Below are 27,781 nucleotides of genomic sequence, written 5' to 3'. Positions count from 1 at the left end.
TCTCTTGGTTTGTCATGGCCTGATACGGAAAGGCGTATGTGATTCGGCTAATTACGAATGCGTGAACCAGGCTGATGGTCTATTCCTCAGTTAGGCCGTCTCTGCCTCTTGCCACTCTCCGTACCATTCTGGCCACGTTTCCTGTGACCGCCTTTAGTTTTTGTAGGGTGTGAGATGTTTTAGCGTTCTGTTGTATCCACATCCCCAATATTCTGAGTGTCTCCACTGGTCGAACTGGCGCCCCGTAGAGAGTCAGAGTGAGCGGCACCCAGTCCTTCTTTCTTGCGTATTTCGCACGCACCCGAATGAATTCCGATTTTTCGGGTGCGCATGCCATGTCCACCGCGTTCGCGTATTCCACAACTGCGTCTATGGCCTTTTGAAGGGTTTCTTGCTTGTCCCCGTAGGACCCCTGGTGAGCCCAGAACGTGATGTCATCGGCATATATCGCACAACCGAGTTACGGGTGTTTATCTAGCTCCAGGGCTAGCTTTCTCATCCCTACATTAAATAGCAGTGGGGCGAGTATAGCTCCCTGAGGGGTACCCCTGGCGGGACAGCTGAAGGTGTCGGACCTCGTGCAGCCTAACCCGATTGTGGCCGTGCGGTCGCTGAGCAACGAGCGCACGTAGTTATAAATTCGTGTTCTGCAGTTCACCGCTTCCAGTCCCTCCAGAATAGTGTGGTGGGAGATGCTGTCGAAGGCCTTTTTGATGTCCAATGCCAGTACAAATTTATCGTCCGACTCTCTCTTGGGGTGCAGGAACTCGTGCTTTAGTAGCAGAAAAATGTCCTGCGCCGACATGTGGCGTCGGAAACCGAACATGATGGAGGGGAACGTGTTGTTTAGCTCTAGGTGGTTCGAGAGCCGGACCTGCACAACCTTATCAAAGAGTTTCCCCGTGCACGACGTTAGGGAGATGGGACGAAGGTTGTTGATGTTACGAGGCTTACCTGGTTTTGGAATAAGAATAATTTTTGCTTCCTATTATTCTTTTGGAAGGACGCCGTCCTCTGTCCAGACTGTGTCGTTAAAGAATTTGGTCAAGCTCTTTAGCGTGTCGTCACTTAGATTGCAAATCATTGCGTTCGTGACCTGATCTACCCCTGGGGTCGTGTTTTTCTCGAAGGAGTGTGTTGCTGCGTAAACCTCTTCAAAGGTTATGGGGGCGTCCAGTTCCGGTTGATCCTGACCTTCGTAAACGGGTTTGGTGGATTGCCCGGTCGGTACAGATCCTACGCATATCTGTTTTTTTTTTGTCTATCATGTCAGCTTCCCGACCTTCAAACTCGTTTTAAAGCAGCTTGAGTGTGCGATTCGCGACTGTTTTTGTTCTTCTCGGTCAATCATACTTCGAAGAATGCGCCATCTTTTCTTTGTAGTCAACGTGCCCTGAAGCGAGTCGCTGAATGGCTGTCGCTTAACTTTTGTGCGTATTCGTTAGCTTCCTGCGCAAGATGAGCTATCCGTATCCTGAGTTTGCGATTAAGCTTCTGCCTTTTCTACCTTTTTGTGAGGCCTCTGCGGGCTTCCCAGAGATGCAAGAGGTGACGATCCATGGCTGGAGCCTCCGTTGTCGTCTCAATTATATTTGCGACCCCAGAGTGAGCAACTCTGATCCGCTCGGCCCATTCTCCTACGTCTGTTATGCTGCCGATTGTTTTCTGTTTTTCACGAAATTTGGTCCAGTCGGATAGACTTGCCTTGCCAATAGCTCTTCGAATCCTGGCTGCATTAACCGATATGCTTAAGATATAGTGATCGCTTCCTAGGTTTTCACCTAGATTCGTCCATCGCGTCTCACTTTCGCTGTTGGTGAACGTGAGGTCGGGGGAAGTGTTCTGGCACACGCTGTTCCCGATTCGCGTTGGGAGATCCGATTGAGTTAGCTAGAAAAATCCGTAGCGCTCTACAACGTCTGCTAACAATATGCCTTTGGGATTGCCTCCACTGCAGCCCCAGTTTAAGTGTTGTGCGTAAAAGTCGCCTAACAATATTATATTGTCCCTACCTTGAGCAAGGCGCACCGCGGTGGCCACTACGTTTTCGAAATCCACCTGTTTTTTTTTTGGGAGAACTATAAACGTTGACCATAATTGTTTTAAGTTTGCCCCTTTTCTGCGGCCAAATCATGATTATCTGGTGCTGAATTGTTTCCCGAATAAAATAATTTACGCTAATCGCGACATCCTTCTTGGCCCTTTAAGTTTTTTATTTTGTTTCCCTATTTCATTAATACAGATAACGTCGGGAGGGATAGGCACCGATTCTAATTAGTGCGTGAAATTAGCCAATTTAGTGCGTAGCGTGCAGCAATTCCATTGCCAGATTTAAATGTGTCCGGTCTCTGTGTTGTTTGCCATATTATCCATGGATATTACTGTCACTATCAGTGTGCTCTATAGCTTTCGGTGTCCTGGTAGGAGCTCCCGGATTCTGACTGGCCCTCTTTCCGTTGACGGCTGCGACTTTTGTTTGCACATCCTCTACCATTCGCTTGAGTTTGTGTAGCTCTGCGAATATTAGTTGCATGCTTTGTGCAAACTGTTCCAGCGTTACCGATTGAGCGTTAGAGGCGGTACTTCTTTGCAGTGATGTCTGCGGTGGTGATGTGGAAGTGTGCTCCGCAAATTGTATGGGTTGCTGCGATGTGCTCTTGTTTGCCGCTTAAAAGCTTCAAACTCGGCTCGTAGCTCGGCTAAACTGTTTCGAAGTATTTTGTTTCCTTCTACTATTTTCTTGTACTCTGGGTTTTGTGTGATTGGTGTAGGTGTATTCTAAGCATTGGCAGTGGGAGATGCGACTTGCGCCAAGCTCACCTGATTATTTTGTGGGGTGCTGCATGCCAGTAGGATCCCTGGTGACTTGCTTCTTGGGGCCTCTTTCTTTTTTGTCTGATGTTGCTGTTGCGGCACCTTGGGTCGGGATGCCGACCGTCTCCTCTGACCGGGCTGCCTGGAACAAGATCGGCTCCGCGATGGCGAGCGGGTTCTGGAGTGGCTGCGACGATCCATGGCCGGAAGGAACTCCAGCTGGGAGTCCTCGTCTTGGGTGGCGAAACACCATAGCTGGGTTTTTGTTGGTTTCTTTGGCCGTGGGCTTGATATCTGCCTGACTGGCTTTAGTCTTTTGGTACATCGGCGGTCACCCGTTGGATGATCACTGCCACAAATGGCGCATTTGGGGATGCACGTGTGTCCATCGGCATGCTCCCGCACCCCGCCCGAGCGGCACACCTCTACGTCGGGCTGTGTACAAACGTCGGTGCTCTTTTCCACGGTGCCACAGATGCGGCAGAAGTGTACCGCATTTCGGTTGGGTGTTCAGAGTTTCTCGCCCCCCCCCCCCCCCGAATTAATAAACACACTTGGACCCTCGGTTGCCATAAAAGGTGAGCAGAGCACTTTGTGACTCGCCCATCATTCTTGCGTCGATCAACTCCAGTCCCTGCGTTCGGATACGTAGGTTCGATCGCAGCACGACAGAAGGGGTGTGTGCTTCTATCCCGTGGATTACTCCCCGCGTCGTGTCTTCTCCTGCCGTAACCTACGCATTGACCGGGTGTTGTCGTCCGTTGATGTTCAAGGGTTTAATAGCTCTTATGGCCTTGGCCGTATCCCGATTCGGGGTGGATATCACTGCAATGTTGGAGCCTGACTTGATTCTTAGAATAAAATTGTTGTCGGTGGTTCTGTGTGGCACGCCTCCATGACGGCTCTAGCCAGGGCCTGACTGGTAACATTCTTGAGTGGTAACCCTTGGTGTGGTCTGATTACCACCTTCAGGTCCCTCTTCGGTAGCGGCGGAAGACGCTTGAGTCGTCGGCGCCTGCGATGCGCTATGCGTTTGGATGAAGTGGTAACCGGACTTGATGGCAGTGCCCTTCCTTGCGCGGAGCGTCGTTCCTGAGCGAGATTTTTCTTTTCCTTCAGAGAAAGAACGCGCTCCCATCCGGCCTCCGCTGACGTTTCGTCGACCACGATAGCGGTTTGCATGTTGTTGTTGATCGTAGCTGCCCTATTGCATTCGTGGTGCGGTGTTGCATCACCCACCTGAGGTGCAGTGAAATCCATCTGTTCTTCAAGCCGCGACGTTGTAATAAGTCGCGGGCTCGATGTCGCAGCCGGAGTTCTTAAGGCCACCATGTTCAAATGCGCGCTCGCCCGCCGGCGCCGCTCCCCTAACTGAAGTTAGGGTTAGCAGCTCGCCACGTTCTGAAGATAGAAAATCGGCCGTAAAACGCCTAAATATGGTCCGACTGACATGCAATTGGTCTCCACAGGCGCCGGACCACTTCTTGGAGATGGTGGTTATCGTTTCTGACAGGTTTGAGAAGGTGGTCCACCCGAAAAACCAAACATGCGTAGCCCGATGTGAGCGCAGCCGTTTTGAACCCCACATATGCAAGCGGTATTGAATTTTCCTTTGGCTTCCAGTTTCGTGGCGACGCTTTACTGCCAATACCGAAACTAAAACTAGTTCGTCGGTTCCGTTTCTGCGTTTTTCTCTTCTACCACGCGTGGTAGGGTAACGCTAGCGTACACTCTATAGGTAACGCCTTGATGTCAGCGCCGAATCCTGCCGTTCACATCCCGATGGAGAGGCGTGCCATCGAGCGCATTTTAGAGGATGGATGGATGGAAGAATGTTATGAGCGTCCCCTTTGGAATGGGGTGGTGGGTCGCGCCACCATGCTGTTGCTATTATACTTACTAATGTCCTACACTATGTTAAAAAAGAAAAGGAAAGCCACGATGAATTCCCACAACCAAATTTTCTGAGCTCCTGCTGTGAACTTTGCATTTGTAGTTCTCCGTTTTTTTTTCGTTTCCCTACTTTTCATCCACCAATCTTCCAATCGCCTTTACTCTCGCTGAACCCAAGGGCTTCAAGGGCACCAGTGGTGCCTAAATCGACCACTGCACAGATGTCTTCACTATCTAATAAAACATGCTCCATAGTTTCCCTATCGTTCCTGCAGCATTGCACATGCTTCTTCTTCCTTTTTATATCTCGTTTTATAGGTGCGTGTCCTAAGGCTTCCTGATCTCTCTTGGAAGTGTAATGAGCTTCCCTTTGAGTTATCATAAATTGTTTCTTTCCTGATTTCGGTTTTTCCTCTTAAGTAGTCACTCATGGCAGGTTTATTTTTCATTGCCGCCACCCATGAAATTATTTCAGCCTGTCTGACTTCCGCTTGACCTTCTTTGTTGCTGTGTTGCTCACCCTACAGGCCGCATACTTGCTGGTAAGCTTCCTAGTTCTTTTCCTCCACTGTGAATCAATGTTTTTCCTGAACAGATTCATCAACACTCTCCCAGCCCATTTAATTTCTTCCATATTCCTCAATCGTTCTTCATACTCGATTTTACTGCGAGCTTCCCTCACTTCAAAATTAGTCTTGCCCATATCACCCTGCACAGCTTCTTTTGTAATCTTCCCGTGAGCACCCAATGCGAGGCGTCCCACTGACCTTTGGTTCCCATCGAGTCCTGATTGCACCCCTAATTTCAAGCAAACAACCGCATTTCCACAACGAAGTCCTGAAACCATTACACCTTTCCACTTACGCAGGAGCACCTTGTATACTTGTTGTATCCCCATAGCGCTATGTGCTTTATTCTGGCTCCATTTCTCTTCCGCTTTACTGTTTATGTTTTTCATGTGTTTCCATCTATCTATCGCATTCGTTTATCCATATACTAATGTATTTATATTCTTTTACGCGAGGTATTTCCTGGCCTTGTATTGCCAATGTCTGTTCACTACTTTCATTAAATACCATAACAACAAATTTTCAAACCGTAATTTTCACACGTAAATTCTTGTCTTCCTGTCCACAGATATTAGCCAGACGTTCCAAATAACTTTGCTTGTTAGCTAGCAACACAATGCCGTCCGCATAAAATAAACCTAGAAGCTGCTGCTCTGCTACTGTATTCGCCTGTTGGTATGAGAGATTATTCCCGATATTACTTCCTTCTAGCGCACTCTCCATCCTCACCTTGTGCATTATAAAGAACAATAGGCATAAAAGGCACCCCGGCCTCAGTCCCTTGTTGATATCAATTGTCTCCTCGCTCGTCATCCCCTACCATTCAACGCAAATGGTACTTTCTAGGTAAATCTTTATCAAAAGCTGTAGACAATCGTCACTTAGGTCTTCCTCTTCCAGAATATCCCACAAAATTTTGCAGTCAACGTTGTCATAGGCTCCTGTAATGTCTAATAAGGCCACATCTAACGGTTTGCTTTCTACTCTTGATGTTTCAATACACTGAGTAAGAACAAATAAGTTATCATCCAAATGCCCACCTATTTTGAAGTCTTGCTCAAGCTCTCCCAAAATGCCATTATTGTCTGCCCATGCTTGCAGCTTTAATTTGATTGCCTGCATTTCTAGCCTTTATATTACCGATGTAATGGTCAACGGTCTGTACGAGTGAATTCTACCGTTCTCCCCCTTACCTTCATAAATTAAACTCAATCTACTTTTACCGCCAACCGTCTGGTATTCGTCTATCTTTTGAAGTTTTTTTACCCAGCTTTCATTCTTTACTTCTTGGTCCTAATTCATTAATCCTCCTAACGGGAACCTTGTCTAGCCCTGTTCCTGTGCGCTTTGGAATTTTCTCTTCGGCTTTCTTCCAGTTGAAATTTGTCAGCACCAGCTCCTTTTCCATCTGGTTCTCTTTCATGCTCTTTTTTTCTTCAAATACAACCTCGCCATTGCCTTGGAAAGATTCGGCTGTTATTTTTGGGATGTAATTTATTGCCGCTTCTCCTTCCAGTCTGTTTCCATCTTCGTCTAGGGTATGTTGTTGTATTGTTGCTGACTTCCTGCATAATAATTTTATGTGGTTACAAAATATTATTGGTGCGGCCGTCTTTTTCTCACATATTTCTGACAACCAACGTTCACTTCCACCTTTTAATTTTGCTTGCACCAGTATTTGAACCATAGGCTTTTCCTCCCGGTATATTTCCCATTTACTGGCTACTCCATCCTGTGGCAACTGCGCCTTCTTTGTCTACCTGGGCTCTCGGGATGCTTTTTGTCGTTCGGCGATCGCTTCTCGTATCTCCTTGTTCCACCAGCTTTTCTGTTTCTTTTTTCCTTCCCAACGAACATGTTGTTCCTCGTTCCGTATTTTTGTCGTTATTACACCTAAAAGCTCACTATATTCCTACTCTTTACTGGGCCATTTGCCAAGTTGTTCCATGACTCTAGTGACTATATATTTAATTCGTTCAGCGTTCAAATTTGGACTACAATTTTGCACTCGTTGCTCTCTTTCCCAACAACATCTGCCATTTTCAAAATGATGCATTTATGGTCACTCCCTATGCTGCTATACCCTTCCTCGTCAATGACCATTTCTCTCAAGTTATCATGAATTCCTTCTGTAATCAGAAAGAAATCAATGGTCCATTGCCGGTCGCCCACTTCCCACGTGATCTGCCCTTCACAATTAGGCCCTTTATTCACAATAACGATGTTATCTTGCTCACAAAGGTCTAGAATTGACTTCCAGTTGTTGTAAGTACAGCCATCTAATTCCTGTATGTGGGCATTCAAGTCACTTAAAATATATATTACGGGCAGTTACTACTGATCCTCGCTTTTGTTTAACTTCATCAGACTTACAGTTTGCGCGTGCTATAAAGTATTATTAGAGACAACTGTGCTCGGCATAGGCCCCCACTTGAAGGCCGTGTAGTTCTCTCGCGAAAAAGCGGATGCCATCGTTGACACTGTTGGCAACTGAGCGAGTTTATGCTGCTGTTCCGAATGCACTGCCTCTTCTTTCCTGTTTGACGCAGAGCAGGAACGTAGCCAGGGGAGGTGGGGGGGGGGGGCTTATGGGGCTTCAGACCCCCCCCCCGCCCGAAATATTTTCTTGCTGTCCATGCACCGCCGACCAAACTAACCCCCGGCGCCAGAAATAATATTGGATTTCGTCTAGAATGTCTTTTTCATGCTCGAAAATACATTTCACCATGAACATTGCGAACTCGGGCGTGATTTTGCGACAACGTCCGTGCTCTATACAAGCAGCCGCTTCCGAGCACAAAGTTTCAAGGTCGTTTTGATGGCGAACGGGCTCGCCGCGACATCTCGCAGAGGCCGCGGAATCTACGGAGCGCATGGATGTCAATTCCGAATATTTATGGGTATAAAGTTCTCATAAACATTTGATGTGAAACGTGCATTGGCATTTCCAAAGTTGTGCTTCGCATTTTCTATTGCAGAACGTTGTTGGTTTAATGCTGTCATAAACATTTGACGCCTAAGGTGTATTGACATGTTTAAAGTCGTATATCGGAACACACAACAAGGCTACAGTGTACTAGATAGGGGCAGTCTGTTCATACGGCGCAGCGCGCCACGCACCGCTTTGAAGCCGGAAGCGTAGACAGGTCCCGGATGTGTGCGGCGGCGCTGCAGTCGCACCGGTTGTACGGACGCGTTCTCCGTGTGTTGCGCTCTGTGGTGCTGCGGCCAGTTGCAGCCTGCTTGCCGTGTGCTTGCTCTGAAGGGTTCTGAAGGAATTCCTCGAGTTTCTGTCTCGTTGGGAGTCACATGAAAAAGGATTGCCATTTGTTGGGCGTGTTGGTAGACTGACTTGGAAAGCATATTTAGCGCCAGCGAACAAGGACAGAAGGGAGACGACACCTCAATGCGCTAACTTTAACGTGATTGTCAGGAAACACCCGCCTATTTAACTGTACATGGGTTAAATAGGTGGGTGTTTCCTGAAAATCAAGTTGTTAAAATTAGCGCATTGTGGTGTCGTCTCCCTTCTGTCCCTGTTCGCTGGCGCTAAATATGCGGCTTGAGCCAGTCGACGGCAGATGGGCTCCGTGTGACATTGTGCAGCACTTTGGCTCTGTCAGAATACTTGGAAGGAGAGGGTTTTAAATACCTATTGACATCTAGACTAAGCCAATAAAAGTTGGGGAATTTCTTGTGAGGTAGTCGTGCGGATCCAATGATCACCCAACGCCGCATCAATTTTTATTGTTGTGAATAGCCTTTTTATATCTTGGCGAAGGCAGTGCAAACAGGCAACACAGAGTTCAGTAAGCATTTGCTATCGCTACTTCACTCACCTGATAATTCTGACAAGGAAGGGGACGTTGCGTCACAATTGACGAGTTAGTTGAAGCTGGAAATCTTACGCTGGTAAAGCAAAGGCTAAACAATACTCCGGCAGAGCACCGGGCTTATGTGGAAGAATGGAGCGGTGACCGCCTCATCCGTTATATATGGCAGTGTATGTCACGCAGAAATATTTTGCTCGCAAAAAATGTGAGGACTGCCGCTCTCTTCTTTTGCAGAACTCTAGTGTCAGTAGCAGTCTCAAAATTCACGAAATTTGTGACAGGGGAGGATTGCTGTATCCGTCCAAGTTCCTTTTCGAAGCACTAGAGAAACTTGAGGGAATATATTTACAACCTTCTTCCGCAAAGAGGAGCTTTGTAGCGACAGCATAGTTGATGTCATGATTCTAGTGAAAGCTTTAAATTTGGCTCTGCCATATATGCTGCAAATTACATGCTGAGGATTTCACATCAGCAGCTGTGCGTTTTTATGTCCCAACAAGGCTGCACTTATACGTAAAAGGTGTTAATCAGTGAAGAGAAGCATGACGAAAAAAGAAATTCCACTTTAAAGTTAGCTATACTGTTCTTAGCAGGCTGGTGCAACATATGTATGCTGACCCTTCTTTGTCTTTTTCATCTGAATGCACAACTTCTTCTGGTGCATTCAAAAAGCTAATTTTGGTAATATAATTAAAAAGGAATGAAGCAATATATTTGCGCATATTAATTCCGCTGTAGGTCTCCATTGTTTAGGTAGGAATGTACGTGCACTGTTTTTCTGTGTTTTGGCATACTGTGTGTAGTTTTGCAGAGATGCCCTTTACTTAGCGTCTTTCCTACCTGTTTTATTCCTTCCATAGAAATGTAAGATGTCGGTGTGTCTCATACTCGCACTTGGGCCTGACGTTCGGGAACGCTTCATGATGGAAATAAAAAAAAAATCACGAATAAACTTATGTAGTTGCGGGGGGACAGAACGAGGGACAAATGTTTATTGCGAAAGAAGGTAAATGCCAAGCAGTGAAGCTCTTTGGCTTTGGGCTATGTACGTGCATGTTTGCCTTCTCTTCTACAACAGCGGCTGAGGAACTAAGCGCTTGACGTTGGGTCGCGGATGCTGCGGCCGCTTTTTTATGAATGCGAACCGCAAAATAAAATGTGTGCACCTGGAATCCGAGCCGACTTTTCCGGTCGAATAATTTCTGGCTACGGGGCAACGTGGCTCAACACAAATTTAACGGCTTTACGCCACTACTTCTGTGTCTGCAAAACCTTTGCTGTCAGGTTAATAAATGCGTCCAATGGGTGTTGAGATGCGCTAGGAGTGCACATACCATTCATCTCTTATATGTTGGGAGTTTCGGGGATGCATCATAACATCCGCCGAGCATTTGCACGTCTATTTGGTTGGAACAGAAAACGATCATCAAAATATCAGCGTGCAGCGCCGGCACTGCGCCGTACGTTCCGTGCAGCCCATGTTCCTGCAGCGCCATCTCGTTCTATCTACATGAAGCGCCTCAGCGGCGAGCGCTTCCTGAACACACTGCCCCTATTCTAGTACACTGTAACAAGGCAAACCAGATGAACACACTATCAGACAAGTTGACAAAGCACGCAGCGAGGTCCGATGAGACGAAGCGTTGAGGTGCTTCATTTGTGCCGCCATCTCACATAAAAAATATAAAGATTTTTTTTTTCACCTACTCCAAAGCATCCATGTCAAGACACCAAAGCCAGGAAAGGTAGCTGCGTTCTTATTTATTTTTTCTACTTTGACTTTTACTCACGAGGACACATTTAGCCTCTTCAATTTTTTTGTTCTCCTACCCTACCCGCGGGCTGCCAGAGCCAGCCAGAGCGCTTGCGTTTTTCTCATGTTGCCCCGACCACCGTGCGGCGCAGTTCGGTGCGCATTCGGTTTTCTCTGGCCGAGTGGAATTTCGCCTAGCAGAGCTTTGTACGCTTTCTGGCTAGCAGACGAGGAAAGGGAACAATGGTCACTCGCCGCCATCCCTGGGGGGACTCGACGGATGGCATCGCGTTCGCTTGAGAGCAACATCTCCGGAAAGTGTTGTCTAGCCGGTGTAGGACACCGAGGAGTATGCGCATGGTTATGGGTGGACCAAATGTCTCGCGTTTTCTTCGATATTCCTTCGGTAGCCACATTAAGGGCCCAAAGTAGGCATTCGATTGTGGAGATACTTTGCGTTTCTTCATTTCGGTGCCCCACCCCACAGAAGGAAAAAAAAAAGACATTGCTGTGGCGCAGCGACTTATCGCATGGTGAAAGTTCGATGTCGTTACTGCTTTTGCGGAAAAGAAAGCGATGGGCCACTGGACGCTTCACTTGCCGGATACTCTGATTACATTATTCAATTATACGGATGCTACGGGCCCATTCCTGCCGCCGCCGTCGCCCTCCCGTTCCGTATAAAGTCCAAAGGCGATAACATCGCGGTGGCATGCAACGGAAGGTTAAGAATGCCGCTAAAAAGGATCATCAGCAAAGAAAAGTTGACTGAGCGAGGTCGTAAACATGCCGAAAGTCCTCGAAAACGTTACACTGCCACGCAAAAAGGTATTATGGCACGCAAATAAACCCATGCTCTCCGGCAGGTGCGATTAGTCAGTGCCTGAGCGATCGGCGGCAGCCATTTTTTATTCCTTTCGGAACGGCATAGCCAGCGGCTATTCAGAGAAAAAATCAGTTTTGTTCGGCATATTAATGCATCTCTGGCCGCATCGTACTATGGCCACATCGTCAGCGAATATGGCATTGCAGCGCACGCGATGCCAGAGGTTCAACTCTGAACACAAGGGACCACACCTTTAGTTCTGATGGACGGGAAATTCCTGCGAATGTCAATCACCGATTCTGTTGGGACCCTCTTATTGTCTACCACTCGACTGCAGCGATAAACAGCAATTACTTCAGTCCCAGATAACTTCTCTAATGTTACTTATGGAGACAGATCAGCGTCGACACCTCTGACTATTCCCTCACTGCGTGCGAGGTGAGAAGAAATGAAGGCACTCACCGGTAGTGACGCGAATGATGAACACTTAAGAAAATCCGCGACACAGCTCTGGTTAGGTGATCTGCACCTAACTTTAACGCGTACACGTCACTTTCACGCGGTGAGTTTTCGCGGTTTTGTGACGCCGCGTTACAGGCAGGTGAAGTGGGGCAACCCGACAACTTTTGACCGATAGCCGAGGGCTAATGGCGAAAAGGCGTCGAATCAGAAATAACTATGTTTCTTTTGTTCTTTGCAGTCATGCATAATCAGTCTGTTCACATCATATCAGATGGGGAGTTTCCGCGGTTCTCGTGACGTCGCGTGACAGACAGGCGAATTGGGGGTGGTTAAAAAAAGCTGTCGGCCATTGGCGGAGGGATGATTGCAAAATTGAATTAGAAAAGCCAGGAATAGCTTTACGGTACAGCGCCCCTAGTATATGAAATTGTCAGTTGCCGAGAAGGACACAACTGTGTATTGCAGCGAAAATTTTGTAAATCGCCCTTGGGAAATGAAATAAAACATTTATCTAGTGTTCGTATTTTTTCATCTGAGCGCATAGCTTTAAGGTTAGCAACATGATGATATTGGCGCTAGTTTGTTGCCCATTTTGATTAGTGTTCTTTTTTTCTTTTTTCGCCTTGGTTGCCACACGGCATAATGCGGGAATGTAATAAAGCGCTTCAAGGTCCTCGTTGAAATTAAAAAAAAAATTACCTGTGGCCGACGCTCAATTCTATTCCATGAACCGGTCCACTCGAAGAGGCGGACATTACTGGCACATCAAATTGAAACGAATAATCGGCTAACTAACAAACGTTCACTTATAAAGTTTCAACTATTTACCTTATGCCACATATTGCAGTTTATAGATTCTAGTGGGTGAGACTACAAGGCATATACACTTGAAAAGAATTGTGTGGATGACACCATTCACGAGATAAGCGTCGTCAAACTTGCAGTAAAGACCCACTGTCGTTTCATTTAATTTCTTAACAAAACGTCGTTTTATACAATGAAGCCTAAAAGTAAATGGAACGCCAATGCATTTCCTCGCAAAGTTCGGGAATAGAATATCTCGGAACTGATGTCACCCTGAGAATTCCTTCCAGCCTTGCGGAATCTTTGGCTAGAATTTGTGAATATCAATATGTGCCATAAGGAAATAGGTAAATAGTAAATTCTTGTTAATTAGTCGATTAGGCATTGCAATTTTTTGTGCAAGTAATATCCGCCTCTTCGAGCAGACCAGCTTATGGACTAGAATTGTGATATCTGCCACAAGGAATCACAAGGAGTCTGAAAAAAAATTGACAGTCTTCGCTAAAACACCCGGTATGTCTAAAGATGGAGGCCAGTTTCATCCAAATACAGCAGGTGCAACTTATAGAAAGCATTGCCTAAGAGCCACATTACTCAGGTTGTTCAGTTCTTAACTTATTCCCGAGTACACTTTCACAGACTGTCGTTGTCCCACCACTTGTCCAGAGTAGATGCCGGGCATCCACTGCAGACACGGCGTTGTCGTAGGCGCGTTGAGCGGACGAGCATTTTTCAGTGAATCGCTGGCAGTGTCTTCGTTTCGCGAACCCCTTCACCACCCTTTGCCCCCAAGTAGACCAGTGGGCCTCCCGTCAATATTCCAATAGCACTTATTTCACCTTCTCCTCCTCGTCATTATCATCATCGTCATTATCTTCCTCATCATCGTCGTTATCATGTTCAACTCTCATAGAGCTGTCTTGTCCGCAAAAGTAACGCAATCACACGAGGCTAGTTTTTCCCACAAATAGTCAAGCACAAAATTCACAAACTACGGACAGCGCAAAAAAATAATAAATGAACAAAAAAAACGTGAAGTACGGCAGAAGCCTCTGGTTTTTTTGGAGCGTTAGGCCCTACGCCTGTTTCTCGGACTCCCCAGGTTGGTAGCTATTAATGTTATCAAGAAGCGCGCTTCCGAAATTGCCCTGCAGATTTCGCATCTTAACAATTCAATAATTTCTGAAATTTTACAGCTTCTCGCTTAGACGATCTCAATACGCCTTTACTAATTATCCAAATTCCTTCTTTCTTTCTCATTGGCCTCATTTTCATTCTCCACAGACTGTATTCGTACAAAAACAATTAGTTAGCCGTAATGTGAACATTCGAGAAGTAATTCCACCAACCGAATCAAATCAGACTATTAAGATACATTTTGATGAAATTTTTCCCCCCAAACTCGAAGTTTCTATCAGCCACTTCATTAAATAACCTGTTGCAAGATTGCCTTGCGCACGTACAAACAAATAACATAATAGCGACAGATGCTTAAGCGAACAACGAAAAGGCGGGCGTGGGCATTTTCTCGCTTCCGCTTGGCTGGTCATTCTCCTTGAGACTGCCTGATTTCACACCCGTTCTTGAAGCCGAGGTTTTAGCAATGGTTTTAGCGCTTCGGAAACTGCCTTCGAACTCAATAAGTGCGGTTATTATACCAGATTACCTTTCGGTCTGTACTTCGTCCACAGCTTCATCCAATTCGGCAACTCTAAAGACGTTTCTAACATTAGTTCCTCCACAGTGTAATTCTCTAAAACTATTATGGGTACCTGGCCACTTTGGCTTACATTTAAATGAAATGGTAGACTCAATAGCACGATAATCCATGAGTGGACCTATGATGCCGGTTCTTCGAGTAGTGGTGCACATAACAGCAATTAGATATAGACAATATTCAATTCATAGAGATGTCAATGAATCCATAATGACATGGACAGAATTTCAGCACCTAAAATTTCCATGGAAAATCCATTGGTGTCCATCAAGACAATTAGAAGTAGTGATCACGAGATTACGCTGCCGTGTCCCTCCTTTAAACCTATATTTACACAGGACTGGTCTGACGCTATCGCCTCTGTGTCCATACTGCGAAGAAACAGAATCACTAGATCACTATTTTTTGTATGTCGGCGATACAAATTGTTAAGAAAAAGAAATCTAGAACTTCCGTTTGCTAAATCAGGGCTAATGTTATCATCAGAAATCATACTATCTTTCGGTGCGTCAGTCATAGGGGTCAGCCATAGGGACGTGTTTGATGCGGTTTGCGATTAGATACAACCAACAAAAGGAATAACTTGTGATTGTTCTTTTGTAATTTGTTTGTTTTAATATGTTTCCCTTTCTTTCCTGTTTTCTCATCCAATATGTAACACTGCAATAGAATAGGCAATCGTTTCAGCACGCTATTCTTGGCCAATCCCCGAGTGTGGGTATGAGCCATAATATGAGGCCATCATCATCATCATCATCTTCTATCTATTAACGTCTAGGCTCTACATGTATGTACATCTGCCTATCTCACGATCTCTATCAACAGTAATGAGATTAGCATTCAAGAAATATAGCTACACACTGTATTGCAGAAGTTACGTTTATTATTTAAGATCAGTAGTGCTAAAATGCGGAAACTACGCTAACCTCAGCTGTGGAAGAGCAGCAATTCCGCATACAACGCCTACGTACGTAGACGTCGTGAAAATGCATTAATTGCATAGCAAGCCGACAACAAGACAACACAGAAAGTTTCAGAGTCCTGCTGTTGCGTGACTAGATGACACGGCAAATTTCGTGGCCTATTGTTCCGTCACTAGATGACGCAGCAAGTTGCACGATATATTGACAGCTAGTCCGTTTCGGGCACTGTTGCTCCACTGTCTCTAGAAGACGCAGCAAGTTTCAGAACCTAAATCTCCGCCACTAGTATATCGCCTCGGCGCTAAAAATACCAAGCACCGACGGTCTCAGAACAGACCGTCGCCTGCGAAGAATCACAAAACACCATTGCCATAGATTTCATTTTATGTACAATTTGAAATAAAGAAAAATTGAAACACACAAAATCACACAAGAACACGCTGCAAAAAAGTTAGTCAGCGCAGCCTTCGCAAAAAACATCGGGGTGCTGGTGCTGCAGGACGGCAGCACCGACACCCCAAGCCCGCGTCGTGCGAGCCGAGCGATTCAACAGGGCCCGTGACGTCGCCCTCTGGCCCGGCGGATGAGGCCCCACCGCTGCTGCATCGTGGCCCGGGCAGGCTGGGGCTGCGGCGAGCTGTGCCAGCGCGGACAGGTCATCGGCAGAGGCACCCCCGGTGTGATGGAGAGCATAATCCGGGGGGCGCCGCGGACGGGTGCACTGGGCTCGCCGCCAGTAGGAGGCCCGGGGCGCAGGCGAGCAACAGGAGCGACGCCCCCTCGGCCCGAGCGACGTCCCGGTGCTCCCGTTGTTCATGCACACGGCACGTGCCCGCTCGCCGATGACGCCGCCGCTTGTCCGCTTAGCACTCGGCGGAGAAGCGAGGCCCGGTGCGAGGCCTCCTGCAGCGGCACCCGTTGACCTTCCGCGTAGCGCCGAGCTCGCTCCTGGCGGTGACGTCCGCGCTGGAGAGGCCGCGTGGCCTCCTGCGCCAGTGGACCACCTCGCGTCGCCGGAACAGCTCGATGGAGTCCGCCGTTGCTCCAAGGAGCCCGGGTGCCCGATGGATGCTGGGCGCGCGGGCCACCGCGCTCTTCTCGCCGGCCCCGACGACGGCTGGCCGCATGTGGTGCTCGTGGGTGGATGACATCTTTCGAGACGGGAGCGCTGCCCTGCATGGCGTTGTAGAACGGGGCCATCCGCTGCGGTGGCTGCTGCTGCTCTGGCCGCTGACGTGTCCTTTCGTTCCCTTTCGTCTTTTACCACGCGGAGCGCGTGAGCACGCTAGATCGCGTGATCGCGCGAGAACACGAGCCCAAGCTCGTCTTTATCAACTGGGGATAGCCGAAAAACAAATATTTTATGCAAATTATTTGGTAGAGAGCCCTGAACTTTTCTTGCGATTTATCGCGAAAATACGCGTTCCACGCAAATGTTCCTTCTTGCGCTTCATTCGTGTTAACTAGTCAATGCATGAACAGCCTCTCCTCCAGCCGTCATCCTCGCGCCCGTCTTATCCCGGCAGACACAACGAGGTAAACAAAGTGAAGGAGGAAGAAGTTACCGCATACTGCGCCATCAGAAAAGGGAAAGAAAACCAAACGTCGTGGTATGTTGCAGTACTGCTTCAGGGCCAAGATGTGACACATGCCGCAAGCCCACCAGTACCCCCACTAGGTACGCGTCATCGTTGTGAGCAAACGCGACATGTTACCCGTCCATGAGCCGTCGGCATTCCTGGAACGTATGCCAACTCGGCGCGTATTTGATTTCGCATGGTTGGTAGCGTTCTTCTGTGTAAAGCTATTTTGTTAGAGTGAATTTGCGTCATATCCCAGACCACCTTGCTACGTTTCTCTGAGAGAGTGTTACCTATTGTTTGAAATTAAGGGCATTGAGTGACTTGCATGGGTAAAAGAATGAAGTTTTCATCTTAAAGGGTTAGCAGCGCACAAAGACGGAGACTGAGTGAAGAACAACAGGACACAGAGCTACAATTAGTGCTTTGTCTTGTTCTTCTCTCTGCCGCCGTCCGTGTGCACTGCTAACCCTTTTAGACGCTTTACCAACTAGCCCACCACGCCATCGTTGTTAACATGTCAATTTTGCTTTATTGGGGTCAATAGGCGGACCACATGCCTGGGTATGCCTTGTTCTTGTTTTCTCATTTAGCAACGTGCAGTTGCATTTGGGTTTCTAGATGAATTGTGTGATACCAACCGGCCGACCATGGTGCGTCTTCCCTCGCAGTGATCGACGCAAGCGCCAAGTACCCGACGGGGCTGTTCCAGGGCACGTGGTCCGACCTGGGTTCCTTCGACGAGTGCATCGAGACCGTGGCCCGTGACCGGAACGGCGGCGAAGTGGCGCGCGGCCAGTACTGCAACGTCTACGTCAAGATGGCCAATGACACCTCATTCTTTGACGAGATGCTGCCTAACTTCATCATGGCCCACGAGCGGGTGAGCTGGCCAGAGTTTGTTGCAACTGGGTGGCGCGTGTATCAATAGAATGTCACTTGAAGAAGAGGAGTCACAGACCACAGAAACTTCTCCATTGCTTGCATGATACTCTCTATGAAAAGCGAAGAGCGAAAAATTAGTATTAGCGAAACAGAGCAAAACGTACCACGAAGTAGCCTGCCGTTGAGCCAAAAGGATAAAGGCAGGAATGAGGGGCTAGATTTTTGGTTGACTTGAGCACAGGCGCTCGAATGGACTGCAACTACAGAACCTTACTGAAATTTCACAATGATGCCTGGTTGTATCCACTTACAGAATACTTGCGACTAAGACGCCCGACTACCTTCCTAGAACCAAAGAAAACGACAACGAAGAAGAGCATATAAGTTGTGTATAAACTCTCTTACGTGTACACCTTTAGCACCTTTTACACCTTTAGCACCTTTTACATGCTACCTTTAGCACTCGTAGAGCACGGGAAAGATATGCTATGAACTGAAAGGTCACCGGTTTGAAGGTGCTTGAGTTAAGCATGCGCTACGTCATGGCCATGTCGCTACTGTAACTTACGCTCTCAACGTTTTTCGTGGAGCTTTATCGCAACTCACACATACAGTGCTCACGGAATGAAACGCGTCAATTTATGGCTAACTAATGCTCATACTTCAGTTTGCACCCTTATCAGTTCGTATCACATGAACGTAATTTTGGCGCGTACATTTAGACCGGAGTCCCCGTCACCGTCGGTGTCCAGATTCCTATTGAGATGACATGGTACTTTCGAGTACTTTGCATATATGCAGGGATCTAGTATATGCTCCCTGTCGCGTTTCATTCCGCGAGCACTGTACAATATCGCCAGTCGCTGTGGCCATTGTCAAGTGCCGAAGCAAGCTTTGAGCCGGCAACATGTGTGGACGATGGAACCTCTAAAGCCATGAACATTTCCTACCCTGAGACGGGCCCAATGGTGTCAATAAACACACCGAAGCAATCCGGGCGGCCTGTTATCGCAAGTGTTTTTACTATCGACCCATCCCGTATGTACTGCTGCCTTGCACTCGCCACAATGGTGCTGGTGGCGGAATGCGAGGACGCTCTTGTGGTTAGGTGTAGGCGCACGTTATAAAGAACGCCAGGGAGCAAAGTCCTCCACCACGTCATCCGTTAAAGCGTCACAGTGTTGCTTTCGGACGTTAAACCTCATCTATGAATGAACTGTCTCGGAAGGCGATGTTTTGAGAGAGCTCGATGCATTACAGTCTCAAGGGTAATGTGTAACACTGGTCCCACAGATGCGAACCAGTGAAACTCGATATGGCTTTCATGTTAGCTGGAGTACTGGGCTCAGCTGGGTAACAATATAAAAGCCGCTTATACATAAATACAGCAATGTCGACTACTACGAGTATGCAATATTCCAATGTAGATCTAGCTTTTTCTTTGTGCTTCGCACTCCTGCCAATTGCTAATACGCTGTAAATATATAAGCCGCCGTGGTTGCCTAGTGGCTACAGTGTTGGGCTGCTGCTAAGCACGAGGTCGCGGGATCGAATCCCGGCCACGGCAGACACGTTCCGATAATAAAAACATTGTGGTTTTAGCATGTAACACCCAAGAATATTTTTAAAGTTCATGCTACGTTTAACTTGGCTTAACTTAGCCCGCAAACGGGAATCCACATGAACGAACCACGCGTCGAATAAACGAAGTTATCGCTCACGAAATTCCGTATCCGCACTGTTACAAAACCTGCCAGCCTTCTGGCAAATCCCGAACTGTTGCGTGTGATTAGCATTGTCCATTCGGCTCTTGATTTGTTGACACCGGACCCAGAATCCCTAACCACGCACGCACGGTTCTAATGAACCATGACGATGGAGTAAAATTGCCACGGGGCGGGTATACAGCATCAAAAGCCTCTGTCAGGCTGCATAGCCTTTTGCTTTTGCTTCGATTTCTGTTGATGTACAGAAAGAAATCAATAAATAAACCTCAAACCTCAAACATTTCGCTTTTTTCCATTTCAGTCCAGCCCCCCTCCCCACTCTACACCGACTGGGTCTGATAGCAAGGGTGAGGGTGGTCTCCACTCAGGCCAATCACCATCATCACCATCATCATCATCAGCCTGTTTTTCATCATCATCAGCTTTTGCCTTATTACAAACCGCAGTACAACTAGTGGCTTCAAGGTTCATGCATGTGACGCACGCGTTCTGGCCTATGAATACGATATAGCTGTTTTTTGTTCAAATCTCGAAAGTATTGCCGAGGTTAACACCGTTCTAAAACACTTTTGTGAGGTAAGCGGAAGTGCAGTGGATTAGTTTTTCTCGGCTACCACTGCACCAAATTTGACGAAGTTTGTTGCATATAAAAGAAAAAATTGGGGGGGGGGGGAGGGAATTCTAGTGACTGCTGGTTTCGAATGTTTCATGTAGGTCGTAAATATTTTATTAAAAATTGGCCAAACTAGCAAATTTTTAGAAATGAAGCTATCTAGTTTAGAACTCTGTAACTCAACAATGAAAAAACATATCACAATTCTGTGAACTTCATCTAATAGCACATCTACAGCGGACACAATTGGTATGTTACACATGAATCTAAAAAATTTAGTATTATGGAAACGCGGCTTTTGCAGAACCTTTGTACACAACGTAACCAATTCGCGTAAGATACAAATTGACATACCAAATTTGTCCGCTTTGACTGTTATAATAGATGCCGTTGACAGAACCGCGATATCAGTTCTTGATGCAGAGCTGTTTGCAAACGTCGTGCTCCTATTTTTTTCGAACTTTCAAATTTTTCGAAATGTTTCAAACAAAATTCAGGTCCTCAATCGAAATTTCGCTTCCAACAGACACTACAATTTAACTTTCTGTCTCAAATGCAACAAGTTTCATTAAAAGCGATCCAGAGGTTATCTCAGAAAAACGTTTCTGCGTTTTACATGTATTGAAATAGGCCGCGTCGGAGTGGGGCCGAGCTAAAGATTCCTCTTCAACAATTTGGCGAGGAATCAAATACATAAATAACAAATGCATTGCCATTGCCAAAAATGCTGCAAACGAATTCTTGAACGCTACGCACCGTAAAAACAAGTAAAATATATCATTCTTCATAAAAGAATGTACTCGTATGTGCCGAAAATTGTGTTCAGAATAACTGATATCAATGCTTCCATGTTTTCTGTCTATTTAATAAGGTAAGAAAATATCACACGAACTTTAGAACTATATCAGTTCGAAACCAGCAAAGCAGTGCATGCCGCTGATATGAAAAATGTAAAGGCCATGAAATGAACAAGTTGAGGACAAATATGTTAATGAAACTTTGTCACTCAAGAACCGTGTTTACATTCATGTACGTATGCAACGGCCAGTGCAAAATATCAACGACGCTGGCTTTCATCCAATGTATTACGCAGGAGCAGTTGTCACCGGTCGTGTATCGTGAGTGATTACACCGAAATTATAGTCGCAACAGAGAGCACGTCTAAAAAGCAGGAGTTCTGCAAAATATACGAAGGCGAGTCAAATGAAAGTGAGCCAGATCGAATATATGACAAACGGGGTCCTTTATTTAAAAGTAGTCTCCATGAGCATTTAGACATTTGTCCCATTGACTAAGGAGTCGCGTGATTCCGGTCTCATAAAATTCCTTGGGCTGCTGCTTCAAAAAGTCTGCAACTGACTCTTTCACGTCATCGTCCGACACGAATGGGGTTCCTTTGAGCTGTTTTTTTTTTCGGTTGCCCAAAATGTGGATGTCGCAAGGCGACAGCTGGGCTGTGTAGCGGATGTTGCAGTGTTTCCCACTTGAACGTTGCCAGTTTTGCATTAAATTCATCAGCGATGTGGGGACGGGAATTGTCGTGGAACAAGATGACCCCATTCGTAAATTTCCCACATCGTTTTTTCTTGATTGCAACACACAGCCGTTCCGGCGTTTCACAGTATCGAAAACAATTGATAGTCTCTCAAGACTTAGCGAATTCTATCCGTAATGGTCCATGACGATCGAAAAAAAAATTCAACAACACCTTTCCGGCAGAAATGATGGCCTTTGCGTTCTTTGGGCGTGGTGAATTTGAATGTTTCCACTGTAAGCCTTGCCGTCGTGTTTCAGCCTCGTAGTAGTGGCACCATGGTTCGTCCCCAATCACAATTGCAGACAAAAAGTCGTCACCGTTATTGTGATACCGGATCAGATTATTCAAGGCAGCGCCAAACTTCTCCGTCTTCTGGCGGTGGTTCATAATATTGGGCGTCCATTGCACACACAAAAGCCGATGACAAAGACGTTCATGAATTATGGCGGGAACCGAATTGTGACTGATGTGCGGACGCTCTGCCACTTCATCGATGCTTATCCTCCGTTCTTGTGTCATCATATCATCAGCTTTTGCAATTTTGTCAAGGGTGATTTCACGATGGCTTTAGTCCCGTCTTGGATCGTCTTTGCATCTTTTACGTCTTGCTTTGAACCACTCTCTCCGACGCTTCACAGTGGCCAGTGAAATACGATGTTCAACGTACATGGCAGCCATACGGCGACTAATTTCTTTTTACGGAATACCTTCAGCAGTCAAAAACTTCACGGCACCACGCTGTTCAACTTTTGGAGTTTCCAATATGTCACGCAACCATGTTCAACCGAATGTATGAGAGCATTACAGAACCTTTATCCTCACACCTGCGTGTCACTTTTGTAAATGAGACATCCCTCTCTTCTACGCATATACCTCGCAGATAATGAACCGAACCATTATTGCGTGGGGTGGGTAGGCTCACTTTCATTTGACTAGCCCTCGTACATTAGAAATGTGAAGATGCAATGAGATATACAAATGCGAAGATAGAGCTTGATAAAGGGCAAAAAAGTGCCACTGGAAACAAAGTTCACTGCACGTATACACGAAATCTCCCAACAAGAAGTTTAAATACACGCATAAGTTTGCAATAAATGTACGTACTAAGAAAAAGTCACGGTGTATAATGCGTCAAACGAAGCAAATAAACATGTTGCGCAATCACAGATTCACAGAATCCTAGAAACCGCCCCCATTCCATTCACTCCCCCCGATGTATCGCACGCGACGGAACATGACTAGCTTGTTCTCCACTTTTCTCCTTTGCGCACACAAAACTGAGTCACCATCGTTGTCTCACCCATTCCAGCCCCCCCCCCCCCCCCTTCACGTACGCTTTCACTCGCACATACAGCATGCGGCGCTCGGTAACGATGTTATCGCCCTTGGACTTTATACGAAACATGAGGGCGACGGTGACAGCAGGAATGCGCTTGGAGTGTCCATATAATTGCTATCGCAATAATGTAATCAGTATCCGGCAACTGAAGCGTCCCGTGGCCCATTTCTTTCCGCAAAGGAAGAAGTAACAAAATCGAACTTTCACCGTGCAACAATTCGCTGCGCCGCAACAATGTATTTTTTTCCTTTAGTGGGGCGGGGCACCGAAATTAAAAAAACCCAAGGAATATATGTTGGCCCCAATTGAATGCCTTCTTCGCGCACCTAATGTGGCTACCGAAGGAATACCGAAAAAAATTTGAGACGCTTCGTCGACAGAAAACCATACGCATACTGCTCGGTATCGTACACCGGCGAGCCAAGACTTTCCGGAGAGGTTGTCCTCAAGCGAACGCGGTGCAATCCGTTGACTCCCCACAGTGATGGCGGCGAGCGACCACTGTTTCTGTTTTTCGTCTGCTAGCCAGAAAGCGTCTAAAACTCTGCCAGGCGAAAATCCACTTGGCCAGAGCAGACCGAACACGCACCGAAGTGCGCCGCGCGGTGGTCAGGGCAACACGAGATAAACGTATGCGCTCTGGCTGCCTCTGGCAGCCCGCGGGTAGGGCAGCGCGACCGAAAAATTGAAGACGCTCAATGTGTTCTCGCGAATAAGAGTCAAAGGGGGAAAAAGAAATAAGAACGCAGTTACCTTGGCTGGCTTTAGTGTGTTAACCTGGATGCTTTGGCGTATAGGTGAAAAAAAAATTGATATTTTTATGTGACATGACGGCACGAATGAACCACCACAACGGTTCGTCTCATCGGACCTCGCTGCGCGCCTAGTCAACTTGTTTATTAGTGTGCTGATTTGGCTTGTCGCGTTGTATGTTCCAATGCAATTGACTTTAGAAAAGGCAATGCACCTTTGGCGTCAAATGTTTTTAACGCCATTACACCCACAAGGTTCTGGAATTGAAAATCTAAAGCACTACTCTGGAAATGTGAATGCACCTTTCACATCTAAAGTTTATGAGATTTATACCCATAAAGTTTCGGAATATATATCTATGCGCTCCGTAGATTCCGCGGCCTCCGCGAGATGCCGCGGTGAGCTCGTTTGTCATCAAAACGCCATTGAACCTTTGTGTTCGGATGGGGCTGCTTGTGTTATGTGACTCCCGCTGCCTGGGCGTTGCCACGAAATCCAGCCGGAGTTTGCAAATTTCGCGGTGAAATGTCTTTTCGAGCATGAAAAAGACATTCTAGACAAAATCCTGAACGATTTCCGGCACCGGGGCTTGCTTTGGTCGGCGGTACATTGACGGACAGGCCGCCATTGGAATCTGAACCTGGCAACGTTTAACGTTAGAACGTTATCTAGTGAGGCGAGTCTAGCAGTGTTATTGGAGGAATTAGAGGGTAGGAAATGGGATATAATAGGGCTCAGTGAGGTTAGGAGGACAGAAGAAGCATATACAGTGGTAAAAAGCGGGCACGTACTGTGCTACCGGGGCTTAGCGGAGAGACGAGAAGTAGGAGTCGGATTCCTGATTAATAAGAAAATGGCTAGTAACATACAGGAATTCTATAGCATTAACGACAGGGTGGCAGTTCTTGTTGTGAAACTTAATAAGAGGTACAAATTGAAGGTGGTACACGTCTATGCCCCTACATGCAGTCATGATGACCAGGAAGTCGAAAGCTTTTATGAAGACGTGGAATCGGCGATGGGTAAAGTCAAAACAAAATACACTATATTGATGGACGACTTCAATGCCAGGGTAGGCAAGAAGCAGGCTGGAGACAAGTCCGTAGGGGAATATGGCATAGGCTCTAGGAATAGCAGAGGAGATTTAATAGTAGAGTTTGCAGAACAGAATAATATGCGGATAATGAATACCTTTTTCCGCAAGCGGGTTAGTCGAAAGTGGACATGGAGGAGCCCGAATGGTGAGACTAGAAATGAAATCGACTTCATACTCTGCGCGAACCCTGGCATCATACAAGATGTAGACGTGCTCGGCAAGGTACGCTGCAGTGACCATAGGATGGTAAGAACTCGAATTAGCCTAGACTTGAGGAGGGAACGGAAGAAACTGATACACAAGAAGCCAATCAATGAGTTAGCGGTAAGAGGGAAACTAGAGGAATTCGAGATCAAGCTACAAAACGGGTATTCGGCTTTAACTCAGGAAGAGGGCCTTAGTGTTGAAGCAATGAACGACAATCTCATGGGCATCATTAAGGAGTGCGGAATAGAAGTCGGTGGTAACGCCGTTAGACAGGAAACCAGTAAGCTATCGCAGGAGACGAAAGATCTCATCAAGAAACGCCAATGTATGAAAGCCTCTAGCCCTACAGCTAGAATAGAACTGGCAGAACTTTCTAAGTTAATCAACAAGCCTAAGACAGCGGACATCAGGAACTATAATATGGATAAAACTGAACAGGCTCTCAGGAACGGAGGAAGCCTAAAAACAGTGAAGAAGAAACTAGGAATAGGCAAGAATCAGATGTGTGCGTTAAGAGACAAAGCCGGCAATATCGTTGCTAATATGGATGAGATAGTTCAAGTGACTGAGGAGTTCTATAGAGATTTATACAGTGCCAGTGGCACCCACGATGATAGTAGAAGAGAGAATAGCCTAGAGGAATTCAAAATCCAACAGGTAACGCCAGAAGAAGTAAAGAAAGCCTGAGGAGCTTTGGAAAGGGGGAAGGCAGCTGGGGAGGATCAGGTAACAACAGATTTGTTGAACGATGGTGGTCAGATTGTTCTAGAGAAACTGGCCACCCTTTATACGCAATGCCTCATAACCTCGAGCCTACCGGAATCTTGGAAGAACGATAACATAATCCTGATCCATAAGAAAGGGGACGCCAAAGACTTGGAAAATTTTAGACCGATTAGATTACTGTCCGTTGCCTGCAAAGTATTTACTAAGGTAATCGCAAACAGAATCAGGAACACCTTAGACTTCTGTCAACCAAAGGACCAGGCAGGATTCCGTAAAGGCTACTCAACAATAGACCATATTCCCACTATCAATCAAGTGATAGAGAAATGTGCAGAATATAACCAACCCTTATATATAGCTTTCATTGACTACGAGAAAGCGTTTGATTCAGTCGAAACCTCAGCAGTCATGGAGGCATTACGCAATCAGGGTGCAGATGAGCCATATGTAAAAATACTGGAAGATATCTATAGCGGCTCCACAGCAACCGTAGTCCTCCACAAAGAAAGCAACAAAATCCCAATAAAAAAGGCGTCAGACAGGGAGATACGATCTCTACAATGCTATTCACAGCATGTTTACAGGAGGTATTTAGAGACCTGGAGTGGGAAGAATTGGGGATAAAAGTTGATGGAGAATACCTTAGCAACTTGCGATTCGCTGATGATATTGCATTGCTTAGTAACTCAGGAGACCAATTGCAATGCATGCTCACTGACCTGGAGAGGCAAAGCAGAAGGGTGGGTCTAAAAATTAATCTGCAGAAAACTAAAGTATTGCTTAACAGTCTCGGAAGAGAACAGCAGTTTACGATAGGTAGCTAGGCACTGGAAGTGGTAAGGGAATACATCTACTTAGGGCAGGTAGTGACCACGGATCCGGATCATGAGACTGAAATAACCAGAAGAAAAAGAATGGGTTGGGGGGCGTTTGGCAGGCATTCTCAAATCATGAACAGCAGGTTGCCATTACCCCTCAAGAGATATGTGTATATAGCTGTGTCTTACCAGTACTCACCTACGGGGCAGAAACCTGGAGGCTTATGAAATGGTTCTGAATGGTTATGAAAATTGAGGATGACGCAAAGAGCTATGGAAAGAAGAATGATGGGTGTAACGTTAAGGGATAAGAAAAGAGCAGATTGGGTGAGGCAACAAACGCGGGTAAATGACATCTTAGTTGAAATCAAGAAAAAGAAATGGGCATGGGCCGGACATGTAATGAGGAGGAAAGATAACCGATGATCACTAAGGGTTACGGACTGGATTCCAAGCGAAGGGAAGCGTAGCAGGGGGCGGCAAGAAGGTGGGCGGATGACATTAAGACGTTTGCAGGGACAACATGGCCACAATTAGTACATGACCGGGGTAGTTGGAGAAGTATGGGCGGGGCCTTTGCCCTGCAGTGGGCTTAACTAGGCTGATGACGATGATGATGACATTCACAGCACGAAAAAGTTTCGGGGGGGGGGGGGGGGGGCTCCACAGCGATCCTTACTGGCGGAGACAGACAGACGAAAACCGAGAAAAAACATAAAAATGGAAGGGCAAAGATTTGTATATTTCTGCTCGTGCTACAGTTCGCAATTTCTTTTTCATTAGTAAATTATGGTACGTGTTGTGAGTGCTCCACTATTCTCTAACGAATGTGCAAAGATTTCATCGGGTTTTTGCCGTGTTTATACGGGGATCAACATGGGAACGAAAAAGTCGGACAAACCTTTT

The 27,781-nt window shown here is 46.5% G+C and overlaps 1 protein-coding gene across 1 annotated transcript in view; it reads left to right on the top strand.

The window, feature by feature from the left end:
- The first annotated feature begins 16,177 nt into the window (after positions 1 to 16,177).
- LOC139051799 (nose resistant to fluoxetine protein 6-like) overlaps positions 16,178 to 27,781 on the top strand; it is a 76,156-nt gene continuing 64,552 nt past the window's right edge. Inside the window, exons 1-5 of the mRNA XM_070528789.1 lie at positions 16,178 to 16,418; positions 16,529 to 16,730; positions 17,121 to 17,272; positions 17,846 to 18,057; positions 20,088 to 20,133. Of these exons, the coding sequence (XP_070384890.1) occupies positions 16,178 to 16,418; positions 16,529 to 16,730; positions 17,121 to 17,272; positions 17,846 to 18,057; positions 20,088 to 20,133 (853 nt within the window). The remainder of the gene's footprint in view (positions 16,419 to 16,528; positions 16,731 to 17,120; positions 17,273 to 17,845; positions 18,058 to 20,087; positions 20,134 to 27,781) is intronic.

This window comes from Dermacentor albipictus, unplaced genomic scaffold, assembly GCF_038994185.2.
Source record: "Dermacentor albipictus isolate Rhodes 1998 colony unplaced genomic scaffold, USDA_Dalb.pri_finalv2 scaffold_14, whole genome shotgun sequence".
NCBI classification, from domain to species: domain Eukaryota; kingdom Metazoa; phylum Arthropoda; class Arachnida; order Ixodida; family Ixodidae; genus Dermacentor; species Dermacentor albipictus.
The sequence above is the reverse complement of the archived record's forward strand: the minus strand, read 5'-3'. Positions and strand labels throughout refer to the sequence as shown.